The sequence below is a fragment of the Symphodus melops genome (genome assembly GCF_947650265.1).
Source record: "Symphodus melops genome assembly, chromosome: 6".
Lineage (NCBI taxonomy): Eukaryota > Metazoa > Chordata > Actinopteri > Labriformes > Labridae > Symphodus > Symphodus melops.
In genome coordinates this window covers 5277841-5305418 of record NC_136696.1, presented here as the reverse complement: position 1 = coordinate 5305418, position 27578 = coordinate 5277841, and the positions used below count along the sequence as shown (strand labels likewise).

Sequence of the window (27578 nt, the reverse complement as noted above, 5' to 3'; positions counted from 1 at the left end):
TGCGCATGAAAAAAGCAAAACATGTAGGAAACAAGTTTTAGCCTGAAACATTAAGCTGAATGTGAACACAGAGCAGAGATCAACAAATCCAGAGGGAGTTTGACTGAACTCTCTTCATAGGAAGTAATTACTCCACAATTTAATTCTATATATTTGACTTATGTATATTCATATTCAGAATTTTACTTTTTATACCTTTTATTAATCAATCCAGCTAAAACGCTCATCTACACACATTCACCAGTTGTTGTATTTATCTTATAGACTCTTGTGCCGCCCTACACTGAGCGTGCAACATCTTCCTTTACTTACCAAAACATCTCAGACATCATGTTGTTTCCTGGACTGCTAATGTGCCAATAAATACTTTAGGATGACCGCGTAGCCAAATCTGAGATAATGTGATTGCTAATCCAAAGCAAGACTGATGTTATGGTGGAACAGATTGATTTAGTTGGATCAAATCATACACATGGGTTATATCTTTTGTCCTTGTTATAGTGAAGCACAATGTGTGGCTGTTTGTAGCCACAGTAGTTTACTTATAACTGTGTCTCTATTTTAGTCTTGGAAAGCAGATGCATATAAATGTTTTTTGACTGTAGCAAACAAACTTGCAGTTGTTTTTTTTTTATATTGAACATTTGAACACAACAAGAAAGAGACAACACGACTTTTAGACAACATGTGATAATTCAAAACAATCATGTAATGAAAGCTAAAGTGTTCACATGAAAGCACACATGCCTGACACCTCGTATACCAGCCTCTTCCACAAACATTCAGCAGATGTTTTGTATGTGTGTGTGCTGTGGTCCCGGTTGGTTCCCTCTGTGCGGCTGGTTTCCATTTAGGCTTCTTTCAGTGCTCCTCCAGGGAACAGACAATTCAACAGTCCATTTGTGCCTTTATCCAGCAGCGCGAGGTACGAGTGATTCACGTCTCTGAAGTCTTTACACTCATTCAGATGGTGTCCACACGGTCTACTGACTGAGTGATTGCTGACAACGTTATGGTCTCTCTCTCTCACACACACACACACACACACACACACACACACACACACACACACACACACACACACACACACACACACACACACACACACACACACACACACACACACACACACACACACACACACACACACACACACACAGATACATTCTTTGGAAGCTTTTATTAATTTGAATAAACCCCTCGAGATGTACCATCTGGTTTTCAAGGGGGGTCCCAACAGAAAACACATTAAAACATGACATTAAAAGAACAGAGACAATAAAATATTATCAATACACAAACAGATGACAAAAAGCTACCCACTGAGAGAAAACAAATTAGTGGAAGAAAAAACAACAACCATGTGATGACATTCATGTACGAATGGAGCTAAACCAGTTAACCACATTTCATGATGTCCTTTTTGCTTTCACTTACTCTGTGTAAACAATTAGAGCACAATACATTCCAAAGATTCACATTCAAGATCCCAGTGAGAGGTAAATCATCACACAATAATCTTAGCAAATCAAAGACCTGCTGCATGCTTGTTCAAACAAACCATCTGAAAACCCACAGATGGCTTAAGCCTAAATTCTCGTTAGGTTTCCTCCCTGAAAATCTGGTGCACATGTGGCATTTGCCAATTCATTTCCTCAAAGATGATCTGCCGGCTTAGATAAAGTCTCATATGACTCAGCTGTGCTTTTGAACACATCACAAGCCTTTCAAGTAAGCCGTAGATCCTGCTTTATAATAATTTTATACTCACTGAAGCTCGTGCAGATCCCTGCAGAGAGTCTCTAATGCGTGACAAACACCTGCTTCCCACCGTAATCCGTCTCTTGTACCTCTGTTTCTCCTACCTTTCCTTTCCACTTGAAAGGCCAGGATGTCTGGCTGGTCCTGTTGTGGCAGCTCAGATTGGGGTCGTGCAGCAGGTTCCACATGAGCCAGATCTGAGGAACGCTGAGGCTGTGAACAACCATGAGCTCCCTGTAAAAACAGGGGTCAAACGTCTGGAGGTGTGGCGCCGCAGATGGTCTGGGGATTCCGAAGGTCCTGAAGCCTTGGTGGCGTGATGGTTTGACACCAATCAACTGGAGGCACATCCCCAAAAAGACATCATCTATGGGGAACAACTCCACCTATCAGTGAAAAAAACAAACAAACTCAATCACAGAATTTGAAGGACACGTTGTTAATTATCAAAAGTGTCCCAACTCTGAGTTACCTTTTGACAGGAAGAGCTTAGTTTTAGAGCCGTGAGTCCTGACATGACGAAGCCTCCTCCTCCAGCGTAGTTTGGGTATAAAACTCCTCCATAAACAAACTCTGGTACAAAGTACTTTGAACTGCGCCGGCGAATTGGCTTAGCATTAATAATGATATCCCCGACGAACAGATCTTCTTCAGGCTTTCGACCTTGAAGCATCTCCAGTATATTCTCAATGTTTACATACACGTCAGCATCACCTTTGAAGATGAACCTGTGTGGCAGAAGACAAATATTAGTTCCAGATGAGGAATAAAAAGGCTTCATGTTAGAGAAACTCGTGATGTAGTTTGATAAGCACTGACTTGACTTGAGGACAGCTACTGTTAATCCATTTCAAAAAATGTGTCTCCTTCAGTGTCAGGTTAAAGAAGGTGTCGTCGAAATCCCACAGCAGGATGTCCCTGAAGGTTTGACTCTCGTAGGTCAAGAGCCGGTCCCACAGAGGCAGAGCAGTCCGGTTCTTGGGAACCCCCAGCAGGAACACAGTACGGATGGACACACCATTTTGGAAAAGTCCCTCTCTACCCCAGGTGCGACGGACCACCTAAAGATCATTAAGTATAGAGAAGGGATTCTTTTTTTTTTAACCATAAATTCTGATAAAGTGAATACATGTTACACTTGGATCATTTCATCTGTTGTCCATTAGAGGGCAACAAGTCACATTACTGTTCTATATGCTCTTGTTTGTTATCCAAAGAAAACAGCTGAATATATCCAATCCAACTTTATTGAATTAAGCACTTTAAAAACAACCACAGCTGACCCAAGTGCTGTCCAGTGAAATAAAATAACAAAATAAGTTATAAGGCATAATACACAATAAATTAAAAGACATAACACACACACACACACACACACATATATATATATATATATATATATATATATATATGCTGCTGAATGTGGCAAAAGTGACGTCATTTTGTTGCACAGACATTCAGACAACTTGACCTAGTTTACCTGACGTTTCTCAAAATCTGCAGCGACAGATTTCACTGCAATCAGCATGTAGGGAGCAGTCGACTCATCACTTGCTCCTTGTCCTCCTCCTTCTTCCAGCTTTGCTCCTCTGATGACACATTTCTCTGGCTGGTCTATGAGCAGATTGAAGTGTCTGTTGTCCTTATCTCTCAGATAGCTCTCAAAGTCAAATGGTGGCAACGTGGGCAGGGGCTTTCTAGCGGCTTTAGTCGGAGCGACATTCTTCCGTCGAGACTTGGATTTCCCCTTGGATTTGACCTGAGGTTTGGACTTTGGCTGCGGAGGTTTCGACTTCGATTGGGGCTTACAGGCAGGAAGCCCTGGCTCTGACGGCCTGGATGGCAACTGCTGATTAGGAGAAATTAAATGATGCAAAAGACAGATGACATTTCTCAAAACATGATATTAATAAGGACAGTGAAATAGTACCATAATGTCTGTTTATACTGCCTCTTGTTAATCTCTTCCTATTTGATTATAAAATGTGTTGGACCATCTGTGAATCAGCCAACTGGCCATCTGCTGACATAAATAAGACATAGTGCATACATTCAATGATGTACTCTGCTTGTAGTTTAATCATTCATACAACACTTCCTGTGCAGATCTTTGATAATGCTTGTTATTTTCATTTAATTCTGTCTCTCAATGAGCCAAACAGCATCCACTGCTTACAAATGGCATGAGCATTCTCCTATATTTAGGACCAACATTAAGACTGGATACAAGATCTTCATTATTTTGTTCACAAGTGACACATTTCTTTTTTCTAAAATACCTTACACTTCAAACAAACACGATTTGACTCCAGTATACTGACATGCTTTGTCTTGCTTTTCCTCCAGATTCATGTTGTGGTAAAGTAACTAATGGAGTAAGAATATATCAATGGAGATTTGAATGGTCACACATCATTGGATTATTATTTTTATTATCCAATATTATTATCATTATTATTATTATATATTATATTATTATTATTATTGGATGATGCATTTATATTGTTAATTAGATCAGGTCATACCTCTGGAGACTCCTGGCCTATTTTGGCCCCGCTGGCACCCAGCAGGTTCCTGCTTGAGCTGGTAGACCCATGGATTTCCAGCTTCCACTCAGGTCTGTCCCACCCAGAGGAGAGTATGACCTGAAAACATGGGTAGGGTTTATTGGAATGATTTTGTGTTACTTCAATTGTTCACCAAAGTCTCAATCTTCCACTCGCTATGCTGTGATCGGTTTCATCCTTACCTGGCGGACGTAGAGCAGCAGACAGAAAAGCACCAGCAGCAGCATGGTGCACAACACATCTCCCTTCACATGAAGGAGCCTCCGTACCGTCACCATCTTCCTCCTTCTAGAAAATGACACGAGTTAGTGACTGAACAGGAAAGCATGAGTTTAAACTGTAAAGGACACAGTTTAGAGTGCGCAACAGAAAAGAGTCCGGACTGGAAAATAGAGGTTGGAGACATATTGAATTTGCAGGTTTCTCTGCCGAAATTAATAGAGAGATGTGGAGATATAATTCTTCCTCTCTGATGCATTACACAAAATCCCTCAAACAAGTTGATCAGGCCCTCCACAGGGAATAGAGTTGGTATAAAGCACCTTAGAGTGATTTGGTCATGTCACTGGATGTACGTCCACAATGTCTGACTCCATCCTCTTCACCTCTCTCCAACCTTCGAAGCAATGCTTCAGGGAGTCCTGGAAATACAAATCAACAATATACAGGAGTCAAATATCTATTCAACAGACACAAAATAAGGAAAGAAAGTGATGTGTGAAATTCACAAAAGCATTCCTTTGTTGGCTGGATTTACAGAGAGCTAAATGAAAGTGTATAATCTGATTGTGAAACCATTTCTGTAACATGTCCACTGCAATCAAATGATCTTTCTGCGTGGTGTATAAAGTCACAAAAATATGTTCCTTTGGCAAAAAAAAAGAGGAACGTTTGAGGCAGAAGAGACCAATAATCTCTCATCTTCTCTTCCTTCCCTTTGACTACAGGACTTGTAAAAAACATGGTTTTCAGTTAGAATTTGGTCATTAAATGTAAAAGCAGAAGAATTTGGTGAGTTTGAAGCAAAGTTTGACCTACTTGAAATCCTCTGAATGTGCAACTTTTGCAGGAAAAAACAAAAAAACAAAAACATGAATTTAAAGTGATCCAGAATGATTTAACTTAACTTCAACACGAATTTGTGCATCGATTTATAACCCGGTTTGAGGAGGGGGAGTGTCTGTCTTATGTAAGTGAACATGATGGGTACCAAAACTTTCTAAGAACACTGTGTCCTAACAATCATGACAATGTAAGAAATCCAAAAATAAGAAGAAGAAGAAGAAGGAAACATGTTTATGATTGCACATCGCAACGATTCGTCTCCTTTAAAAAGCATGTCAAGCATATTGTCGCCAACTTCATGCAGTCTACACAGAAACGTTCAGGTACTATCTTTTTTATTTTTTTATTTGTTTTTTTTTTATCGCTGAACACATTGAAAAGCATTTTTCACCGAATCAACAAGACTTCCTAATTTAATCATTATTGCACATATATGTCTCTTCAAAGGTGCAAGTCATTCAAACTTACCAGACGGGACGGAGGAGGAGTTCAGACTGGAAAAACTTCTGTGGATGTTTAAAACCGCAACACAGACTTCAGTCTGAAGTGATTTCCCAAGTTTGCAGAAAAAAATATCCAATGAGGGAAGAGGAGAGGGCACGATGTGTTCGTGGGAGTGTGACTGCGAGGAATGACTTTAAATATGATTTACACAACAAAAAATTGTTTCTATTGGTCTCCGTTACTTTGCTCTGAAGCACAGACAGCAGCGTTCATTGTACGTTGCCTTTATGTGTTAAAGGAAAAGCCGAAAATGTGCCCGATGAAGGAGAACGTGAATGTTACTTTAATGTTGATTAAATATAGATCCATCTATTCTGTAGGCTACACATATAATAAGACCATGTGCTTGTCTTCAGTTTCAAGATTTAAATCTCTGTTTAAACAGTGAGGAATGTGAAGCACAAAGGAAGCTTATGAAAAAACAAAACTTTATCAAACAATATTATTGGGTTTAATATACAGTGTGTATTTTTTATCTCATTAAGGCTTAGCATACGCATTTGGCATTTTCCCATTAGTCTCCTATAAAGTCACTATGCTACATCAGAGAATTACAGAGCATGTATTTGGGGAAAAAAAAAAAAAAAAAAGTAATCACCAAGAGCACCTGAACGCATCATGTTCATGCTAAAACCATAACCCGATCACGTGACTTAAACTGGAACTACTTCAAGCCAGATGCCAACACAGCAACTAAGGATGGAAGGAAAAGAAGAAAGAAAACAGGGGCATAAAAAAGATGGCAGGTTGTAGAGTTCAGGTTATAACCATCAGTCATTTATTTCCATTATCTGTCTCCTTAAAGAATTAGGAGATCAAGACTCATATTACATTTTAAAGTTTGTGGAAAATGTTTCCTAGACAGAAAATATTAAACTGAGAGTATACTGTTCTATTCAAAACTCAGTCCAAAGTTTCTCTATATTGAAACATCTCTCTAGCTTAAACACACACACACACACACACACACACACACACACACACACACACACACACACACACACACACACACACACACACACACACACACACACACACACACACACACCGCAGAAGCAGCAGTGATAGGGATTTACGAGCACAGAGGTTCTTTACTGAACCATGTAGCTGCACTTATAGAAAGAGTGAATATGTTTCCATTCAGAACCACACAGAAAATTGCTCTCTTCAACTATAAGGGTTACAGAAATGCTGAGCTGACAAATATATCAGTTAAACGTCCAAAATAATATACCTTATTGTGTATGTAGCAGACATAGCTGTGGATCAATCAGGGGTTCAATCCCCAGCTCCTGCAGTTACATGTCAGATTAGGAGGCAAAATTATGAACCCTATAAACTAGGCTTTAGTGGTTGGTGTCGTGTGTATGAATGGGAAGGTAATAACAAAAGAGCTACACAAGCTCAAGTCCATTTACCATGTTCAAACTGGGAGTCACATTTTTCATTAAATCATTCCGTTATTACTTTGACTATTACCAATAGTACGACCAATGTGTCTGAGTAGATTTTAAAAAACCGTTGTCACTGTGGAGTTATGTCAAATATGTATCAGAAATCACATCTCGAACCACTCGGTCGACGGTTCGAGGCCAGTGTAGGATTCCTCAGTGTAAAACAGCATTCAGCAGCTCAGCTTTCTCCAGTGTGGCCATCAGAGAGTGGAATAAGTTGCCAACAGAGCTGACCACATGTGTACATTTCAACACTTTTTGACACCAGGCCAAAAAATGGCTTCTTTTAAAACAAGCCTGCTCCCACAATGTAATGTAATTAGTGTGTATGTGAAAGTTTTAAATGCAATGTAATGCTTTGGAGTGTACATACTTTGTATGTTAACAACAGCTTGCCCAGGGACTGCAGGTGGAAAAATGTAGAAAAAAGTGCTACAACCTGGTACAATGCATCTGTCCTTTTTGAGGTTAATGTATATTGTACACTGCCCCTGTTCAAATAAATAAATGAAATGAAATGTATCAAAATAAAAATGAAAAATTGTAACATGCTGATATGAATCATACAGGAAGTTCTTCGTTCTATCCTGAAATTTCAAAATAATAGCATGACACATGCAACATTTATTCAAATGTCTTTTTGTCATGAGGCGCTGTCTTCTCGAAAATGCTAAATGTGACACTTCAAACACCAGAGACTTCTCACATATTTCTCTAACACAATACAACTTCTAAAACCTCTGATAGCTGAGGCTCACTTGCTCAGTGACAGCTGACATGAAGCAGCTGTGAGTCGTGAGTTAGATCACACTTATAAACATAAGGATAAAATATTAGTGTACATGACTTGTTGGCCTTGGGGAAACTTGGCTGAGAGTACTTAACATCTGTTCTGCAGATTGACAGATGCATTCACAGCCTTATACAGAAGATGTCCAGTATGAAAAAAAAAAAGGAAACCGAACAATCGGCTGCCTCTCTGCTTGAATACACACCTATTCTTGCCTCTAAATATAAATCCAAAGGAATACTTGGAATGAACAGCTGTCTCAACTTCCTGCAACAAAATCAACCTGCTTTTAAAACATAAGTTAATTTATTAAGCATTCCTGCCACAAACACAAATATACATTTACAATATTCATATACAGTCTACAAAAAGGTAAACAAGTGAAACACACAGCATTGGTCCTCTGTGGCATGAGTTAATCAAAATAGTTCTCTTTGGCTACAAACACCACACAAAACACAGAACAGCCGGAAGCAGAGACCTGAGTCTGAGTGAGCTGTGATACAGACGAATCAGGGCCACCGTCGACATCAATGGCATGACTCTTTATCTGAGAGAAGGCTGCTCTCTGTCTCGCTCCAGCTGTACTCTCTCTAAACATCACTGCGTACACACTGATTTAAACAGTCACAGTGCCAGTGCAGAAGATCATGGTTTGTTTCCTCAAACCCCATGTGTGATTGTGGAAAAAAAACAGATAGTCTGGATCAGTTTTCTTTAGTTTAAACAACTCTTTGACAATTATTGTGCAACATGATCTGGGACATTTCTAGAACATTCAAAGGACATTAGATGTAACTTTTACCTATGACGCTAACAGTGTATTTGAGGTACTGAAGAAAGTTTGTGTTTTGCATTATTTTAGACGGCAGCATTATGCTGAACCTTATGGATCAATATGTTTCAGTCCCATTGATTTGGATTATCAGTGAAAGGAAAGCCTTCGCTCCCTACTTTACTGTGGTCCAGCTGAACTCTAGTATCAGTTGTGTCACTCATGTGAGGGGAAATGACTCCTACACTTACTCTTACATTGATGAAGCGAATATGTCACAGATTTAAATCCAACATTTCCAAACAAACAGATCAACATCTGGAAACCATCTGCAATCCTTGTCTATCGCTGTCCGATGACTTTAAATTTCCTCTGGGAACGGATGCCAGTTTGTTGGTAATTGCAGTTTGGCTTAAAAGACTTCCAGCCAAGACTGAAGTAGTCCTGGTTTTGTTTCTTGTGAGTCTTAGTTCAACAGCAGATGAACAAAGGCTTCATTCTGCCTTTCTTTAGTGGTGTGAGCCCAAAAATATATTACTTGCATTTAGATCTTATATTTGCAGAAATATAATCATCATGACTCAGATTTCTTAAATAGAAATAGAAAAAAAATGGAGGCTTTGTTAAAGGTCACATATTATCCTCCTTTTCAGTAAGTTTAAATAAGTCTTAGCGGTCCCCTGTCTGCTGTCTGATCCCATATTTGATGTCTATAAACCTCTTTATTTCAGCCCTGCTCAGAACAGGCTGTTTCTGTGTCTGTAGCTTTAAATATGTAAATGAGCTGTGTCTGACCACGCACCTCTCTGGAAGGGCTCGGGTGGCTTTCTTGAACCATGCCTTATTGTTTACGGTGAGAAGGCAGACGAAGAACTAACACCTAGCTGTGGGAGTGTCACCTGTCTGGGGGAAGAGTTACTGCCCTCTGTGAATGTCATGAAGGGAAATCTCCAAACGGCCTGTTTGAGCACACATTTTCTGAAAAGTGGAGCAGGCAAAAGAAGGAGAGGATGGGCTGTTCTCATAATCGAAAATTTTCGAAATAACAGAGAAACATGGTAAAGTGTATTCTGCATAATATGTGACCTTTAAGAGGAGAAGAGAACAACTTTCAAGATACTTGTTTGTTGAAAGGAAGTCAGGTGATCATGCTGATGCATTTCAGGCAGTCAGATAATCTAAATTAATGGCTTTGACACAGCGCCAGGCGGATTTGCTGCTCAAGATGAAACGTTTGATTTAGAACAGATTGTGAGCTGCACTTTCATGCAGATATCTCTTTATAGAGACAAACAAACCTGGCTGCTGGTTATACCTAAATCATGAAGTAAGACGGTTAAAGGTTACTACTTTGTTGCCACCCTCCAGTCTTAGGGACTTCTGCTCCATGTGTGGTTTTGGTCTCATCATTGTGCTGAAAAGGCTGTGCAGGCGCCACGTTTGTGAAGAGTTAGTCCAACATTAAAGAGCTGATCGGTTGTGTTTATGTCCATCTCTGGTCCCTTAATCTTTGTGTCCATTCCTGCATTGTCAAACATCCTCCACCCTCAGGACGATGCAGTGCCAGCTCTCATGATCCTGAAGAGTGAGTTGACATTATTGCTCTTGATGGCGTCTCGACAGGCAGAGATCACTTGGTTCTTGGGCTTACCCACTGAAGAGAAGGAAGAACAGCAACAGAAGGAAATTAGGAGACAAGGCTGCTTGTAAGACGTTACATCACTTAGAGGCTGACAATATTATGTTCATTATTATTTGGTCTTGAATCCATATTAATACACCCGTTTTTCTCTTTTAAGGATCTCCCATAAATAACCTTAATGAGCTTTTGGGATAATTCGCAAAACAGTGTTGGACAAAATAAAAGCCTGTGTTTTTCTGCCTTATGTGGCCTAAATAAATTCAGAAAGGTGATTGAAAATGGATGCTGTTAATGTTTGAAATGCACAAGGTTTCCTCCTGAAATTCTGCGAGAGCCAGATCAGGAAAAGACAAACAATTACTGTCTTCACCCCGATACTATCAATATTCTACACATCCAGAATACTTTATAGGAGACACCAATCAGAAGCTTCTGGTCTGTTAGCTGGGTGTGTCTCCAACTATTCTAAAAGAAGAAGCATTAAAATAACTTAAACTTAATTAACTAATAATATTAATAAGACACATTAGATGATAAAAAAAGGTTTTAATAGTCAAAGGGCTGCTTTAAATGCAAGCATTTAAAAGAGCTGAAGATCCCTGGCTCACATTGGCAAAGCTTTAAAAATGTGAAAAGCTTACAGGGTTACAAGACTAAACATGGACTACATCTCTAAATACCCAAACACAGTAAACACTGTGGTCACAGACCGTCCCGGACAGACACATCCTCTCTCTACACACATTTCTGCACATACAAACCTACCTCGGAGTCTCCCTGCCCGCTGAATGGCCTGATTGACAGACTTGAGGCAGGCCAGTAATGCATTATGGTTGTTAGAACGGATTTTGTACTCATTGATCAGATCCCTGTTTAGATCGTACAGCTCTCTGTAACGCTTCTTCATCGTTGTCCTACAGAGGGAAGAAGAGAAATTAGAAGAACAACCAGAGAGAAAGACTCACATTGAGTTAAGTCCTGTGATCGAAGGTTTAAATTACATTACAACCGTTATAGGAGCAGTTACTGTAACAACAATGTCAGAGGAGGATTCAGTAGTTTGAGCCAGATGTATCTAATAAACTGGCAACTGAGAGAAATTGTTCCTCGCCTCAGAAGTCAAAACAGCAGACGTTCTTTACAAGAGACTTAACAAAGCAGAAGAAAAACATGTGGAACTAATACCATTGATGATGACTTTATCATTTTCATGCCCTTAAAATAAGCCTGCAGAATAACATAACTCATGAGGTAGCAGGCCTATAGAGCTGATAGCCAACCGAGCTGTTATTAATTAACAGTTGACTATAAAATGAAACATGTCTGCTGAAATGATGTATAATGGGTCCCTCTGTTAGCTCTCTGCTTGTTTGGAAGAGATTAGATCAAAATACTGTTTGTGAGTAAGGCTGTACATTTGCAGGTTACTCACATTTCATTCAAAAGGCGAGCATCCTCTGCTTGCACGAGCATGTTCCTGATGTAGTTGGAGTGGTCGGCCATAGCTGCAGTTAACTTCTGATGGACAGAGTGGAACTCATCCACCTGGCATACAGATAATAAAGAATCTATAGTAAGTCGTATCTACTGTAACATGTCTGTTATGTAGAATCATGTAATGACTGGAAATTAAATTGTAACCACTCAATGATTATTCTCTAAAATCAGGAAGTCCACATTAAGGCATGCGTAACGGTATTTCATGTTGGAGTTTTAAAGGAACAAAACACAGTCGAGGTTTTCTTCTGTAAATGTCCAAACCTCAGTGAGCGTAGTGCGGAGCTCCTCAAAGTATCCTGGGAAGTCCGCTTCTGCTGATAAGTCCTCAATGCCCAGGAAGGATGCCAGTGATTGGACCAGGTCTCCTGCCAGGTCAATGTCATCTGTTCTCACAGTGACCTTAGGGGGAGACATTGCATCTTAACTATTTATGTTTTGCATACCCTTATAAAGTGAAGTAAACTTTAATATCACAGTCACTTTTAACTTTACAAGTACAAAAAAAGTGTCTTGATGTTTTGAGCCATAAGGCTGAAGTAAACTGATTCTCTTGTCCTGTTAAGTTGAAGCTAGCATACAGAGTGTCACACAAGGTTTTATATCAACAGAATGGTGATGTGTTTGTGTGTTGTACCTGTCCGTTGCTGATGCTGATGGACAGAAGTCCACCTCCTCTTAGAGAATTAAAACTGATGTTGGGACTGTCTACTCCCTCTGGAAGCAAGAAGTTCTGGTTCAGCCACATCACCACCTATAGACACAAATGCACATGTGTGCAAATAATCAATACAGATTCCTGTAGAGAGGAGATCAATTATATGTCAACAGAGATCAAGTCTTTCCAACTTTTATAGCCTTAAATATTTGACAGGACTGATCAGAATCACATTGCAGTATAATGTCTATTATAGCGGTCTGAAATCCTACCCGCTGTGGTCGGTCATTGATGCTGAAGGTGACCCTTCCAGTTGGCTCAGTATTCGTGGAGTCGACTGAGATGTCGTACATGGAGAATCGGGGCAGCTGGCGTGTGATTTCAAACACGTGGAATTGGGTGCTGCAGATGACAAAAAAATCAGCTGCAGATAAACTGTGTGTTTGGAGAGCGGATAATAATATAATGATCAAGTGACAACACACATGCTTGACCTACTCACACACATCTTACCTCGTTTTTCCTCCAACAAAGGCTTTGATGTGCAGGTCTACTGGTATATCTTTGGGGGGGACAATGGGGACCCGGATACAACCTGACAGATTTTGGGCGCTGGGGTGGACAACATGACTCTCGCCCTCAAAGATCCCCTCTGCAAAGATGAGCACTGCACGGATGATAGTTTCTGGAGAGGAAACACAGATCAACAGACTTGTTAATATGAACTTGGTCCCTAACGTGTGAAATTCTTAACTGAAGTGCTAAAACACTGTACCATTTGGTGTTGAAATGCTGAGCTCGACATGAGCCTTCTGGGCTTCTGTAGCAGGTCTTACTGACAGTGCCGTCTGGAGCTGAGTGTTTGCTGGTATGACACTGTTAGTCTCCGACACACCCTGAAACAATGGCACAGTTTCTATTGATGTTAGCACATAAAAGAAATGCAGAACAATTTAAATTCAGATTCCTGTCATGATGGGTTGTCTTTCATGGTATTTGTAGTCTTTTTATTTGATTGCAAGAGTTGAAGGGACGTTTACCATCTCCTTAACAAACAGAAACATTATAAAATATGAAACCAGACAGACAGACAAACAGTTAGATAAGGATAACCAAAAGTAACATCAGTAACTCTGTCAACCATAGAGCTTAGTGCAAAAAAAAAGTTAAAGTAAGACAATCAGGTAGCAATCAGCTACTAAAGTGATATAGAAATTAGAAAGTATTTTCTTCATTGTACAGACAATTTAACTAGTAATGGATAAAATAACCTCCACTGTTAGCTCTACAAACATGTTGAATGCAATGCATTCTGTGCAGTTTTGCAAAATCTTGGATTTAAGGTTGAATGAATAGAAATGGAAAATGTGGATTTTATTTTTTTTAAATAGATCTGGTCAAGATCTCTGACTCTCTTGTATTTATCCCATTTATATATAAATAAGTAGATGCAATGCCTCTGTTTTTCAAGCTCTATTTTGTAAGTTTGGAAGAGGAATGATGGAGTTAAAGTGAAGCCCTAATGAAGATAATGTACCTTGGCATTCTCATCATAGTTGCGAAGCTCCAGTAACAGATTTTGTCTTCGTTGGCTGAGCTCTCTAATGAGGTCCTGTTCGGAACTGGTGTCCATAAGATTCCCCTTTAGGTCCTTACTGGCTGGCAGGTAACCCCGGACTACAACATAAACACATTTACAAGATGAATCCAACCTCAAGTCAATGTTAAACAAATGTGTAAAAAAGGTTTGCAAGCTTTGTCTGAGTTAAGCTTCAAGTTACAGCTGAGGCTGACATAAAGGTTTTCATTATTTAACATATTTTGACATCATCACATTAATTAAGAAGGTTACATTATATCTTCTACTAGATGAAAGCTCAATTCAATAATTTAATGATCATGGTTCTTTGCAGCTAGTACTAGTCTACGTAGTCAAGTGTGGATGTATTTTGGCTAATTTATCTTTAAAAAAGTTTCACCATTCATGAACACACACACACACACACACACAGAGCGATAATAAACAATACAACAGTCATAAATAAAATATTCATTAAAAGGAACTTATTGGTCCAAACTCAACCAGTTCCAAGTTGACTTCTTAAAATAGAAACCATACAGTCAGGTACACCAAACAGCCTACCCTCTCCGTCTATAGAGGTGCAGATAAGTTGTTTCTCTCCGTCCAGTCTGTAGTCCCCCTCCACCACTCCGGCCACAGATGAGGAGAAGTTGTCTTTGAAAATCACCTCGCCTGTGCGGTCGCTGCGTGCATCAATCTAAACAAAAAGGGAATAAGAAGAAAGACTTTTGAAGACCAGCTTGACATAAGGAAAGTAATTAATGAGCCTTTGTGCCTTCTAAACTGTTTACTTACCTTTCCATTGGACCAGCCAGTGATCAGCTCCACCACGCCATCAGCATTCAGGTCAAAGGCGTGGATGCTCATTGCATGATTCTTAGACTAAGTGGATAAGAGGACACTTTGAAGTTACTGGTTTTTGTGAAATGGCAATTTAAGACCTTAACCTCTCTAGAAGTATGATAAGAGATACAGACAAAAATACTTCTATCAATCACAACTTTCAGAGGGAAATGCTAATGCTTGGCAATGCTGTGCAAATATTGCAACTTACACTTGAATTGTTATTTCTCAGGTCTGTTCTTAGAGTAGCATTATTCTAAGGTAAACCCTTTTTTTTCCGATATCAGTATTATCATGCACAATAGCAATACCTTAATCCTCCAGTAACGGGCGGTGCGGTCATAAACTCCCACTGTTCCATTAGCCAGAGCATAGCCAAACCTGCTGCCGTGCATGTGGCACAGAGACGTTACTGTCTGTGTGGAGAAGGACGGAGAGCAAACTTGTCACAAATATTACTCTGATCAAGCACATCCAAGACAAACACAACACAATATAAAGCAGCAACAGAACAATGACAGTTCCAAATGACACTGTAAATACCCGATGTAAAATAAATATAGTAAAATAAATGCTGCCAGTTTCGATCATTTTCTTTGTACCTACAGAATACTGTGAAAACACGTTTACCTCATTTTCTGTCATCTCAGACACAAGCTCATCCTCCTTGAATACTCGGATATCAAAGTCCTCGGATCCTACCAAGAGCTGTAGACACAAAACAACATCAAACTTCAATATTAGTAAAAATGATTTTTCATGTTACTCAGACAAAGTGGCGATTCTGTGTCCACACAGCATGCGTGTCTGACCGCCTGACAGTCAGGACTTACCTCATTTTTCCCATCCCCAGTGAAGTCGCAGAGCACCAGAGATCTGACATTATCTCCAGTCACCTAAAAAGAGATGTTTGTTGAGCTATTTATACAAAAAATTCATTCAATTGTATTTAAGGATCTTTGCAAAGATAACTGTTCGACTCATTTATTCCTAAAAGGCTTGAGTACATCCATTGGGATAATAATTTTTACTTGTAAGTGTCTTAAAAAAGTTAAATATTAAAAAATAAAACTGATGAAATAATGAAAACACTCATCATCAATCATAAAATCATTTTTTTAAATGTGGAACTTAAATGTCTTCATATTGTCAACAAAATTAGGAGCATTAGTTTAATGGACTCTCACTCTTATTATTTGTTGTTCTATACGGTTATCTATTATTATTAATGAAACACAATTTAAGAAAGATTTGATATCTTCTAATATTAAAACCTTGTCTTTGTTCTTACTGTCCAGAAATGGTCATTGCCCTGGTAGTCAAAGCCTTGTAAGGCACAGTTTCCTCCAATGATGGCAAGAGGATTCGGGATGTCGCCTAGTTTCCCCAGCACAATGGCATTGGCCCCATCAGAAACCTACAACCGGATTCAGAGAGGAAACAGAAACACAGTCTGTCAAAGTACAACTATATAAGTGTGAGCTATATGTTGAAATCATTTTTTTAAGCTTTTAGAAAGAAATAATAAAAAAAAAACCCACACAAACAAACAACAAATGTATTTATTTTTCCTTCAAATTTGCTGATAAGAGTCAGGGTTAGGAAGCTAACCCTGAAGTCACTATCAAAGAAAATGCCTGACTTCAAGTTGACACAGCAACAACATTCTGTGTATTTAATAAAGTCCGAGGACCCTGAAGAACAAAGCTATCCATAAAGAAGTAAATACAAAAGTCACACATTTATTCAGTGATGATATCTATCATGTTGTGTAAATCTTTCTTAGTGACTCATTTGCGTTCACCTCCCCACTCGGCTCCACTCACCTCTCTGTAGAATATATCAGCGTTGTCATGGACATTATAAGCCAGCAGGTTGGTCTGGGATCCCACCAACAGTGTGTCTCCGGTGGTGTTTGGTCCCAGTGTCCCTGCTGTTAGACAAGTGACTGCCTGGTTAATGTTGAGCAGAGAGATGTCCGAATCCTGAGTGCTCTGACTCAGTCGATGAGCCACGGGTCTCTGACCACGAGCATGAGGGTTGTGAATGAAAACCTTTAAAACGAAATAAGAACAAGGACAAAGACTTGAGTAAAAACTTAAGTCTGACGTAACATACAGAAAGTCAACCTTAAATGGAAAAATTGTGTGCAGTAATGGGGAAAAGCTAAAGACAATCCAGAAAAAAACAGAGTGACGACCATGCTGTGCAGTCTTCTTTGCATTCACGACACCTTCCCAAAAGTAATACAGGAGGAATTTAAGTGTTGATGTTCCTCACCTTTCCTGCCTGTGTGGCTGCAGTAAGGCATGGGTGGACTCCATCAAACTTCCCAACAGTTACCATACGAGGGTTAATCTTATGGTTCAGCTTCAGCGTGAATATTGGGACCAACATAGCGCCCACTGTATGACCTTAATCAGCCAAGAGAAAAAGAAGACAGAAGGAGGCACTTCATTATTTCTGATCGTTTGTGATACCAAACCATCAAATCTGAACTACAGGTTGTCGTGCATGTAACGAAGAGATAATGTGGTATTTTACAACACTAATGTAATTACAGGCTTTGCCACACGCAGTCAGTGGAGAGTCATGTTGCCTAGCAACAGTGTGAAGCTAAAGCTTTCCGTCGGGCTAATCTCCCTGTCGTTTGCGTAACAATAATACGAAATATCCGACACAAACGCCTCACAAATCGCAATTAAATTTAGAATTAGCGTTGTGACATTAACAAGTACGGTAATTATCCTTCTGGTTAATGGAAAATTCCTTATATTTGCCTGAAATTCCTTGCAAGTCTTGCATTACGAGCTCACCTTAACGGGGACATTTCTAATATCGCCGGAAACTACAACAACCACACGAGAATAAAACATACAAGAGCGCTTTTTTTTAAAGAAACTGTACCAACAACTCTTACCTGGTCCCGTATTCAGAGTAAGATTTCGTTAAAAATGAGCTAGCCAGCTTTTAAACTTAGCTGCAAATCACAGTTACGTCGAAGAGACGTGAGACCTCACAGTAATTACCTTTCAAGAGCTGTTTCCGGCTGGACCTTTCGAAATAAAAGGGTCTAAACTAGAAAAAGAGAAAAAAAAAAATTAGGAAGTTTACAATTTAACGAATACATTTACTCTCAGCACTGGAAAGTGATGTGCTGCACAGAGACTTTATTTCCAACTTTTGTCCCGAGTATGGCCTTTGGGTAAGGAGTAAATTCAATAAATACACAACTAGAACACATAACAATAGTACAATAGATTTCTTTAAGCAAATGTAAATAAGACATTTTAAATACATAACTTTAAATAGTTACAACTCTTGCTTGCTTTTAGTCAGCATTTTACCTTTGCTTTGTAAAATATCTCAAATCTTAAATACTATTCTGTTTCGGTCCTATTTTTAAACATCTCTGGAAATAGGCAAAAAAAAACACACAAAGTAAAAATGTGCTTATTCTTAAAATAAAAAAAAATGTAAATCAAGTGCTTAATATAGTACATATTTTAAAAGAGCTATTTTTCAGTATGAACACAGATGAGAAAAATACTGGATCCTACTTTTCAAACAATGGAAAGCATCTTTGAAGAACATTTATGATTTGTCTCCAATAGTTTTCACTTCCTGCAAAATAGAATTGACAGGAGACTTAAAAACATTTGTTTTAATGCTTTATTTCATCTTTCTTTTTTACAATAGTGTGTAGGCATACTAGGGGGTCTGTAGTATAGGCCTATAAAAGTACATGTGCAAAAAAAGGTAAACTATCAGGAAAAAAAGCACATTTTATTATAAAAACTGAAAATAAATCAATAATTGCAATATATGTATTTATGATTATGATTATTTTAAGGCTTGCAAGCGCGGATTCTGGTCACACTCACCTGGCAGTAGTGTTGAGCAACGAAGCTAAGATAGGCTAAGCTAAACTAAGCTAATTGGCAGAGTACGAAATTAATGGTGTATGTTTTTCAGAAAGTTGACTTTATTATTTAGTTTCATTTATTGTCCACGGTGTGGAAATCTGTCTTTGGTCTCATAAAAAACAACAAGCAGAACACCAACAACAACAACACTTGCACACAGACATCTTTAGGGCAAAAGGCAGGACAGCAATGACAGCTACATTAGCCTACAACACATCAACGGGACATGGTGTTCAGTGCCCCAATTGCATTGGGAATAAAGGATTTTTTGAAAATATTACGATTTGCCCTTGGCACTTTGTAACATCGTCTACCAGAGGGGAGAAGTTCAAACTCCCTATTGAGTGGATGGGAGGGATTGTTTGCTATTTTGACAGCTCTTTTCCTCAGCACTTCCTCGTACTACAACTTAATTGTTTCTGTCTTGTCCCTATGATTTTTGAGGCAAGGTTTACTATTCCTTGCAGTTTGTTTCTTCCTTTTTGTTTAGATTACCATACCACATTGCCATGTTAAAGGTTAGAATACCCTAGTCTATCAGATTCTTAAAAACTGTTTCCAAAAGTGGCTTGCTCACTCTGAAGGAGTTGAGCTTGCACAGCAGATGGAGACGTTGGTTACAGGTTTTAAAAATATACCTTTATACCTATACTTAAAAAATATACCTATAGCTATACCTAAAATTAGACTTATTGGACTAATTGAAATAATTACAAATATGTATTCTTGTGTTGTAAAGTGTTAGGTGTTAACATTGTGTCCTTAAAAATACACCATAGCCTACACTGTTTGAAATGTGACAGGGTCAGTGACTTATCTTGTTATAGTATTGTATCTAACTCACACAGTATAGAGTTCTAATTAGCTTCTATAGTCTGAAAGTAAAAGTATGCTAGGGAAATTTTAACAAAACATACAAAAACATACAAGCTTTCTGTTAATACACAGGATTTGTAACTTCTATCTTGCAGCCTCGTGTTTTTACTTTTGCCTTTGACATTTCCTTTAGCAACTATTAACATATCCAGACAAATCCCAAACAAAAAACTAATTCCTCTGTTCTTTTAAACTCTGGGATTTGACACCTCGCCCAATAAATGTGACATCTAGGTCCTGCACAAGTATATTTGTTGACAAATAACATCATCAACATCACTTGAATGCACACATTTACCAGAAATAATGTGAGCAGCAGTCATTCAAGTCAAGAAATTAAACATGTAACTATAAAGCCAAAGAAAGTCAAAGGGAACTTTTCAGTGTAATGTAAAAAACACGGAGGTCCCTATGTCAAAAAAACAATTGTGATCTTTATCTTAACTGTAATCCCTCGGAATCAGATACACAACATAAAAGTTGTACAAAGATATTATATTGTTATGAACACTCTTGCAAGGCAAGTATTACGATTCTCATTACATCTTAATTGATCATTTCTCTTATCCCCTCTAAAAATGTATTTAAAAAAAGACAGCAAGTGTTGTTTTGCTTCAACAATATAAAGGTCTAGAGAATAAGGCCAGCAAGTCTTTCAATGTGAGTTTTATGGGGTGATTAAAAAGAAGACAATAATAAATAAAAAATAGATCAAGTTAAGAATAGTCACTGTGATTTAGTCCGATAAAGTTCCATGACATTGATTGATATTCAAATGCTGCAGTATTGCACTTAAGACCAACGATCTTTGGGTTCCGGTATTGTCAGGGATGTGTGGGCTGTGGTGGCTCTTTTGTAACGATGGATAGAGTATGTCTCTCTCAGGTTAGGGATACTGAAGCCGATAATCCACTATCCTGTCTTCACTATTGGCTGCAGGTCTATTCTCTCTGTGCTGCTGCTGATAAAGTACCAGACCGTGCAGCATTATGTCAAAATTCTCTCTATTTGCAAAGGAAGAAGTTTATTTAAAGCTTTTCAGGAAGTCTGTTGTACCTTATGGTACTGAAAAAAAAATCTGTCCTGTCCTGATTTACAACTTCAGACTTTCAACCCTGCTCCTTTTCCTCATTGATGTTTGGAAGGGATTAAACTGTGGAGGACTCTGCTCTTTGGACTGCTTTTATTGAGGATAAGGGGCAGTAAGTCTGGCTCAGCTGGCTCAACCTAAGAGCATCCGTTAGAAAATCTTTCATCCACATCTAGTGCATTGCCTGTCGACACCTGTGTCTGATCTAACTTAACGCTGTTTGTTGACACATTTGTTTTCCTCTTTTTTAGATCCTTGCTTGTGTTGTCTTTCTCTCAGATTTACTTATCTTTGGACAAAAGCGTCTGCCAGATTAAATTGTAACATTAAAACAGACAAAGAGGGGTGTCCATGCCCATGTCTGCTGTTTGTCGACCCACTTGTTTGCCTAAATGAAATGCTGAGCATTCTGTTCCAATAATATATTGATGCCTTATATTCATCACTGAACCCCTGATGGCTTTTACACAAAGATAAAAGGAGAAATTAAAAATGTTAAATTGATACGAATCATGATTAATATCTCCCAATCTGCCAATACATCCACCAATCTATTCCCTGTGGTCACCTGGGTCTGGGGTCTGGGGCCTGGTTGCAGCAGCTAGGCGAGTTTATCCATACATTGCTCTCACCAAATAGCTGCATAGGCTCTATTGGCCAGTTCCAATATTACATGTGTCACTGTATTTGTTCTGTGAATCCTGGGTTTTTAAAAAGGGAGGGCTCGTCCGGGATTTGAACCCGGGACCTCTCGCACCCTAAGCGAGAATCATACCCCTAGACCAACGAGCCACATCTAGACAGGAAAAAAGAGGTCTTCAAACCTGGTCCTCCAGATGCAGTTAAACTTCCCACTGGTGATGTGGCAGCAACAAGGCAGATACTTAGTGTTGCCAAAGAGCACCCTCTACTGCCCAAAGTTTGACATGACATGCAGCTCTTGACCCCTGAAACCCTCAGAATTCACCATAGAGTTGTCTCGCATGTTTGAAAATCCTGAGGACAGTTTGAAAAGTTAGAGTGTTTGAGACAATTCATTCGTTGAAGTTGTTATTTAGATTGGTCATGAATACTGTTTGCTTTGCACATACATCTCAGCAGTTTTATATCTAAAATTTAAATTGCCATGTAGTTTTATTCTCTATTTAGGAAAATGTTTGTATCCTTTATATTATTTGGAACCTATAGGGCTGGCTTCTGAGACCTCAGGGTGACAAGAGTCTGCTCTGAGGTTGTTGAAATGAGATTTGTACCGATACATATTCAATAAAACCTCTTTCAAATATTACAGGTAAATGTACACAAATGTTTTTTGGTATAAGAACGAGTGTGTAGGCATATTTTAAAGAATTTCATCAACGAAAATGTTTACATGTTAATTTTTGAAAGCAGTGCATAGCTCTTTTTTTCAGTGTCTTGCAGGGACTAAGCTTTTCTCAGCTCCAAGGAGGGGAAGCTCTGATGAAAGAGGATTTGAAACCACAGTTCTCGATGCTTAGAAATAGTTTGTTGATCTTGTCAGTTCCCCCCTCCTCCATTGAGACAGACAAAGAAAACACCATGCGCCTCTTTAGGAATCAGGGCCTTCTATAGTCATCCTTGTAAAGGTATTGTACCTGTTTCCAGTGCTAAGGTGCAGCCTGAGGTCGGAAACATTAGTTGTGAAAGATCTTTCATTCTGTGATGTTAGTCGTTAATTATGCTGCCCGCCTCATGCACAGAGGTCATTGTACTCTCAGCAGAGAAGGTGGGTCTCAATCAACTCTGCCCTTTGCTGTATGTTACATACAAGCATACTTCTGATTGAAATACACAGGGGGACATGATATGATGCCACCAGGTGTAGATAGCATCAAGTGACCTTGGTGACCTCTAACAGAGCAGGTTAAAACGGAGGGCTCGTCCGGGATTTGAACCCGGGACCTCTCGCACCCAAAGCGAGAATCATACCCCTAGACCAACGAGCCAGCTGACTTCAGATTTAGACATCCACGTACTTGTACACAACCTGTCAAACTGGTGATGTGGCAGATGGGAGGTTCCAGCTGTCTGCACGACTCCCTCTAGTGTTCATGGTGAGAATGACACAGAGCTGCAAACCTGCGAAGGGAGTGCAAGGCAAATCAGCGTCTGTAAGGCAAAAGAGACAGACACTGAATTCTAATACAGTTATATAAATGAGTTATAAATCAAGTGTATATATGATTTAAATATGGTGTTTGTGGAGGATAGAGACATTTGTTCATTTGAAAAAAAAAATCCCAATTTGCCTACAAGTCTACGTCCGGGTCCAATTTAACCCAACATTCGTTCAGTCCGCATGTCCTCAAGTCAGCTCAGGTTAGCTTTGAGCTAGTTAGCCTTTCTCAACACCAGGGGGCTGGATTAACGTTCACAAGATGGCAACAGAGGCCAAACGACACAAGGTTGAAAACAAATTATTTATTTGTTGTTGTTTTCTGTAATAGATCTTGTCACTGCCTGAGCTATTTGTATGTAGGCTACGTAACAACACGTGCAAGTTTACAGTAAGCCTCATGCAGGAACACGTTCTGTAAAAACTTAGTTTACTGTTTCAGGCCATTTATGCCAAATGTACTGTTAGTCTACTTAAACTATTAACATGTTGTAGGGATGTGCTACTGTACGTGAGCGAGAGTCCCGATCTGACACGTGTTTGTACTTGTTTATTTGGATTTGGACGCTTTCACAGTGCCTGATTTGTGTGGCGACCTTGTCTTAGCAAACCTAAATGCAGCTCTTCAGTGGTGATGCTTAGTTGAGTATGTTTTTGCAGGTAGACGATGGTTTGGAGCTCAGTCCCCTGCCGAACTTTCTGCAGTGGTGCCACAGAGTAGGATTGGTTCTCAGCAATAAGGTATGATACCTCCACCTGGATGTTAAAGCTGGATCGTTCAGCATGACTCCTTCAATGGTTCAACGTTGTCTATCCCTCTGTAGGTGTGTGTGAGCAAAGAAGGAACTGTGGCAGAATATGGCATGCTGGCGAAGGAGGACATCGAGGAGGGGGAGGTTTTGTTTACGATCCCCAGGTCTGCTCTTCTTCACCAGGGAACAACAAAGGTCTCTGCCCTGCTACTGAAAGGTGAGAATTAGGAAGAAGTTTTCCCAACCAGTGGAGCTGCCTGCATCACAACTCTGCATGTAACCTCACTGGTTTCTCCTTTCACTCTTCACAGAGAGGTCATCTCTGGATGGTTCATCCGGCTGGGTTCCCCTTTTGCTGGCTCTGTTGTATGAGTATACCTCCCCAGAGTCCCACTGGAGACCCTACCTCTCACTGTGGACCAACTTCAAGACACTGGACCATCCCATGTTCTGGTGAAGACCCTTTCTTAAATCAACATGTAGGCTCATCTCTTGTCTTCGAGTGTGCTTGCAAGCATGTTAGCTGTGGCTCAGTGGTAGAGTTGGTAGTCTCTCAATCAGAAGGTTAGGGGTTTGATTCCCAGCTCCTGCAGATGTCCTTGAACGAGACACCCTAATTATTACTCCAGCTGCTATATTGTGTGTGTGAAAGGATTATTTAATACTATTGGATACCATATGTCTCTGCCATCAATGTGTAAAAGAAATCTGCGGTGTAAATAACACTTAAAGCAGTCAGATAACTAGAAAGGCACTATACAAGGTCCGTTTACCACTTTAATTAAAATATATATATATATATATATAGTATGTCATCCTGAGGCATGGATTTCAAACTTCTGTTACAGTAATGTATATTTCATGTGATCAGGTCTAAGGAGGAGAGGGACAGGCTGTTGATGGGAACAGGTATTCCTGAGGCTGTGGACACAGACTTGGCTAACATCCAGAAGGAATACTCTGACGTTGTCCTCCCTTTCATCAAAAAGCATCCTGATCTCTGGGACCCAAACACACACACAATGGAGCTGTACACACTTCTGGTTGCTTTTGTTATGGCTTACAGGTCAGTGAGACAAAAATGAAATATTTCCAAACTATCTGAAAACTTTGTCTCCCACTGTTCTCATCCTAAAGTCACACCTCTGATCCTTCTGGTCCTTTTCATCAATCCCTCACTTCTTTGTAGTTTCCAAGAGCCCCAGGAGGAAGATGATGATGATGAGGAGGAGGAGGAGGATGATAATGGGAAGGCCCCCAACCCACCTATGATGGTTCCCATGGCAGACATGCTCAACCATGTGTCCAATCACAATGCTAATCTAGAGTTTACACCGGTGAGAGGACACGTCCACTTTATATACTAATGATTACTTCATGGTTCAGATGTTTAGATTTGACCCCTTGTTGATGACTTTACAGCTGCTCATCACTGTAAGTATTTTTATCATGAAGAGTTTATTAAACATTGAGACCTACACTGCGATTAACTGCCCAGTTAACTTATTAGCATTATCAGTTTTTTTTTCTTTTTGTCATTTAAAATCTTCCTGTCCTCGTCTTATGCGCTCTCCCCTCTCAATCGTTCTCAGGACAGTCTAAAGATGGTCTGCGTGCGCCCCATTCATAAAGGGGAGGAGGTATTTAACACCTACGGACAGATGGCCAACTGGCAGCTGCTTCACATGTACGGCTTCACAGAGTCGTATCAAAGCAACAGCAACGACACAGCTGACATCCCCATCACCAACCTCTACAAAGTGGTCACACAAGGTGAATGTTGTTGACACATCGACACCAACCAAAACAAAAACAGCACTAGTGTGTATGTTCCTTATGTTTCCATCTCTCTCCACTTCCTGTTGTTGCCAGTCCAGGTGAAGACACTGATTAGTCATCGAGGCTCACCTGACCTCAGAGAGATGCTGAAAGCTTTGTTGGGCAGTTTGGGGAAAAAAAAAAAAAAAGAAGTATAACAAGATCTTTACACCCAGACCACACCTCCTCAGTCTAAAGAAGAGCATGTTGGCTAGAAACATCACTCCTCAATAAATCTTTTTGGTGTGCAGATCTTGTTTTGCTTTTTGACTTGTTCATGTTTTTTGGATTTAGAAAACCACTCAGGGATATACATGTCTTTATTTTTTTTATCAAAGACGTTTTCTCAACAGATCCTGTTTTGTTTTTTTAAGGACTCTGAACACAAATGATCAGTAGAAGAAGAGTCTAGGTCTGCTCTGATTCTGGAGCTGTAAATCCTTGGTGTTTCCACTTCCTCCAATAAGTATTGAAAGTTGCTCTTACCTCAGCTGACTTAAATATACCATGTTGGCCTTTTTTTTAAAGGCCTTTTAGAAAGGATGCAGTGGGCGCTGCACCACCTTCAAACCCATTGATTGTCTGCGTTGAGCTAAACGCAGTGAGAAGATCACAGCAGACTGTCCTTTTCCCCAGGTTATATGATACCAGTTCAAAGCGCTACATCGTCAAGACAGCTCTATTTCTAACAGTTTGGGCACACTTGGTTTGTTTAAAAAAAGCTGTGGGACTCTTTTTTTTTTTTTTTAAACTCTTCCTTTTCTGTTCCAGGTATTCAGTCTGACTTGGACCGGCAGCTGGTGGAGGAGAAGTGGGAGATGCTGTGTCAGATAATGCAAGAAAAAGCGACCTTTGTCTTTGGCAAACAGGGCTGCCTTACAGACACAGAGCTGCACACTGCACTCAAGGTGAGGGCGGACGTTCAGGATTTTTTTTTTAATCCAATACTATCCAAAGTTTTTACACTGCTTAAACCAGGAAACACAAAAGACCATTTTGTCGGGGTTGTATTTATAAGGTACGTCTTCCTGGGTGTATCATTAGGTCCTGTGCATGTCAAAGGAGGAGTTCTCAGAGTTCAAAGACGATGAAGGATGGGAGGAAGATGAAGAGGACGATGAGAAGATTTCTCACGCTTTCTCTTACGACGGTGTCCCTGGATTAAAGGCTTCGTGGAGACGGCTGATTCATGAGGCAGCCCGTCTTACTGTGAGGTCTTACAGTGAAGAGAAGGAGGGGGAGGTTGTGGACAGTGACCAGACGCTGGTAGAGGAGCACGCAGCAGTTGGACGACTGAGCAGCAGGCAGCAGAGAGCGCTGCAGGTACGCTGGGGACAGAAGAGCATCCTGTACAGACTGATGGAGCTCACCAAGTCATGAGTTGAGTGAAGCTGCACCTCAGGAGGAGTTGTTTTTATTGTATCCGGGGGAAAACTGTCCCAAAATAAAGCCAGGTGGTCCTGATGTTTTGGACAGAAAAAACTTATATAGTTTTCAATGATGTGCTTAATAAACACCAATGTTTGTATGATGTCTCTTTCATCTGTACACAACAGAATATAAAGTCAATCCACAACAGCTGCACAGTGAGTGGCAGTTCCATCGTTATTGTAATTAGTGTTCACAAAAAGACCATCACAAAATGATGAATGTGTGCATGTAAAGCAGCTATACTCTCGCTCAGTATTTGACCTATCAGACGAAGGCCTGGGTGTAATGGTCACACTGTTTTGATGCAGCCAGATGAAACAAACATTGTGTGCCAATTAGATGTCGCTCGCTGTAAACAGGTGTTAACTCAGAGCGCCATTATTGCTATATGCACTCCTCAGATTTTGTCA

At 39.8% G+C, this 27578-nt stretch overlaps 3 protein-coding genes across 5 annotated transcripts; 1 reads left to right on the top strand and 2 right to left on the bottom strand.

The window, feature by feature from the left end:
- Positions 1 to 941: 941 nt before the first annotated feature.
- Positions 942 to 6122, bottom strand: b3gnt9 (UDP-GlcNAc:betaGal beta-1,3-N-acetylglucosaminyltransferase 9). 2 transcript variants are annotated; one of them, XM_079345603.1, is made up of 9 exons: positions 5862 to 6122; positions 4871 to 4969; positions 4511 to 4616; positions 4287 to 4406; positions 3242 to 3610; positions 2581 to 2822; positions 2234 to 2489; positions 1155 to 2147; positions 942 to 1025 (listed from the first exon to the last, which is right to left on the bottom strand). In XM_079345603.1, the coding sequence occupies exons 3-8, from the start codon at positions 4604 to 4606 to the stop codon at positions 1803 to 1805; spliced, it is 1428 nt and encodes a 475-aa protein (XP_079201729.1). In that variant the 5' UTR covers positions 4607 to 4616; positions 4871 to 4969; positions 5862 to 6122; the 3' UTR covers positions 942 to 1025; positions 1155 to 1802. The 2 variants fall into 2 exon arrangements, with proteins under 2 accessions (XP_079201729.1, XP_079201730.1); XM_079345604.1 differs by having other exon boundaries at positions 3242 to 3607.
- A 2306-nt stretch (positions 6123 to 8428) lies between these two features.
- bbs2 (Bardet-Biedl syndrome 2) lies at positions 8429 to 18248 on the bottom strand. 2 transcript variants are annotated; one of them, XM_079346211.1, is made up of 18 exons: positions 18168 to 18248; positions 17419 to 17552; positions 16965 to 17192; positions 16430 to 16555; positions 15972 to 16034; positions 15769 to 15846; positions 15450 to 15554; positions 15091 to 15177; positions 14857 to 14992; positions 14251 to 14390; positions 13489 to 13609; positions 13227 to 13398; positions 12986 to 13115; positions 12693 to 12809; positions 12320 to 12457; positions 11991 to 12103; positions 11324 to 11472; positions 8429 to 10570 (listed from the first exon to the last, which is right to left on the bottom strand). In XM_079346211.1, the coding sequence occupies exons 2-18, from the start codon at positions 17533 to 17535 to the stop codon at positions 10464 to 10466; spliced, it is 2127 nt and encodes a 708-aa protein (XP_079202337.1). In that variant the 5' UTR covers positions 17536 to 17552; positions 18168 to 18248; the 3' UTR covers positions 8429 to 10463. The 2 variants fall into 2 exon arrangements, with proteins under 2 accessions (XP_079202337.1, XP_079202336.1); XM_079346210.1 differs by lacking the exon at positions 18168 to 18248 and adding an exon at positions 18059 to 18161.
- Positions 18249 to 23176: 4928 nt separating this feature from the next.
- setd6 (SET domain containing 6, protein lysine methyltransferase) lies at positions 23177 to 27250 on the top strand. The gene is made up of 9 exons (XM_079346719.1): positions 23177 to 23456; positions 23828 to 23908; positions 23992 to 24136; positions 24231 to 24372; positions 24791 to 24985; positions 25109 to 25256; positions 25512 to 25692; positions 26509 to 26645; positions 26782 to 27250. Exons 1-9 carry the CDS (start codon positions 23430 to 23432, stop codon positions 27115 to 27117), a joined length of 1392 nt encoding a protein of 463 aa, XP_079202845.1. The 5' UTR covers positions 23177 to 23429; the 3' UTR covers positions 27118 to 27250.
- The last annotated feature ends 328 nt before the right edge of the window (positions 27251 to 27578 follow it).

Bases quoted from the DNA above. Each gene is read 5' to 3' on its own strand.
- b3gnt9 (XM_079345603.1), bottom strand. From the start codon at position 4,606: ATGGTGACGGTACGGAGGCTCCTTCATGTGAAGGGAGATGTGTTGTGC. The intron at 2,823-3,241 runs GTAAACTAGGTC...AATGATCTTTAG, and splicing joins CAGATTTTGAGAAACGTCAG to GTGGTCCGTCGCACCTGGGG. The intron at 2,148-2,233 runs GTAACTCAGAGT...TTTCACTGATAG, and splicing joins TAAGCTCTTCCTGTCAAAAG to GTGGAGTTGTTCCCCATAGA.
- bbs2 (XM_079346211.1), bottom strand. From the start codon at position 17,535: ATGTTGGTCCCAATATTCACGCTGAAGCTGAACCATAAGATTAACCCT. The intron at 16,556-16,964 runs GTGAGTGGAGCC...ATCCGGTTGTAG, and splicing joins CTGATATATTCTACAGAGAG to GTTTCTGATGGGGCCAATGC. The intron at 16,035-16,429 runs GTAAGAACAAAG...ATCTCTTTTTAG, and splicing joins GCAATGACCATTTCTGGACA to GTGACTGGAGATAATGTCAG.
- setd6 (XM_079346719.1), top strand. From the start codon at position 23,430: ATGGCAACAGAGGCCAAACGACACAAG. The intron at 24,373-24,790 runs GTGAAGACCCTT...TCATGTGATCAG, and splicing joins CTGGACCATCCCATGTTCTG to GTCTAAGGAGGAGAGGGACA. The intron at 25,693-26,508 runs GTGAATGTTGTT...TTTCTGTTCCAG, and splicing joins CTACAAAGTGGTCACACAAG to GTATTCAGTCTGACTTGGAC.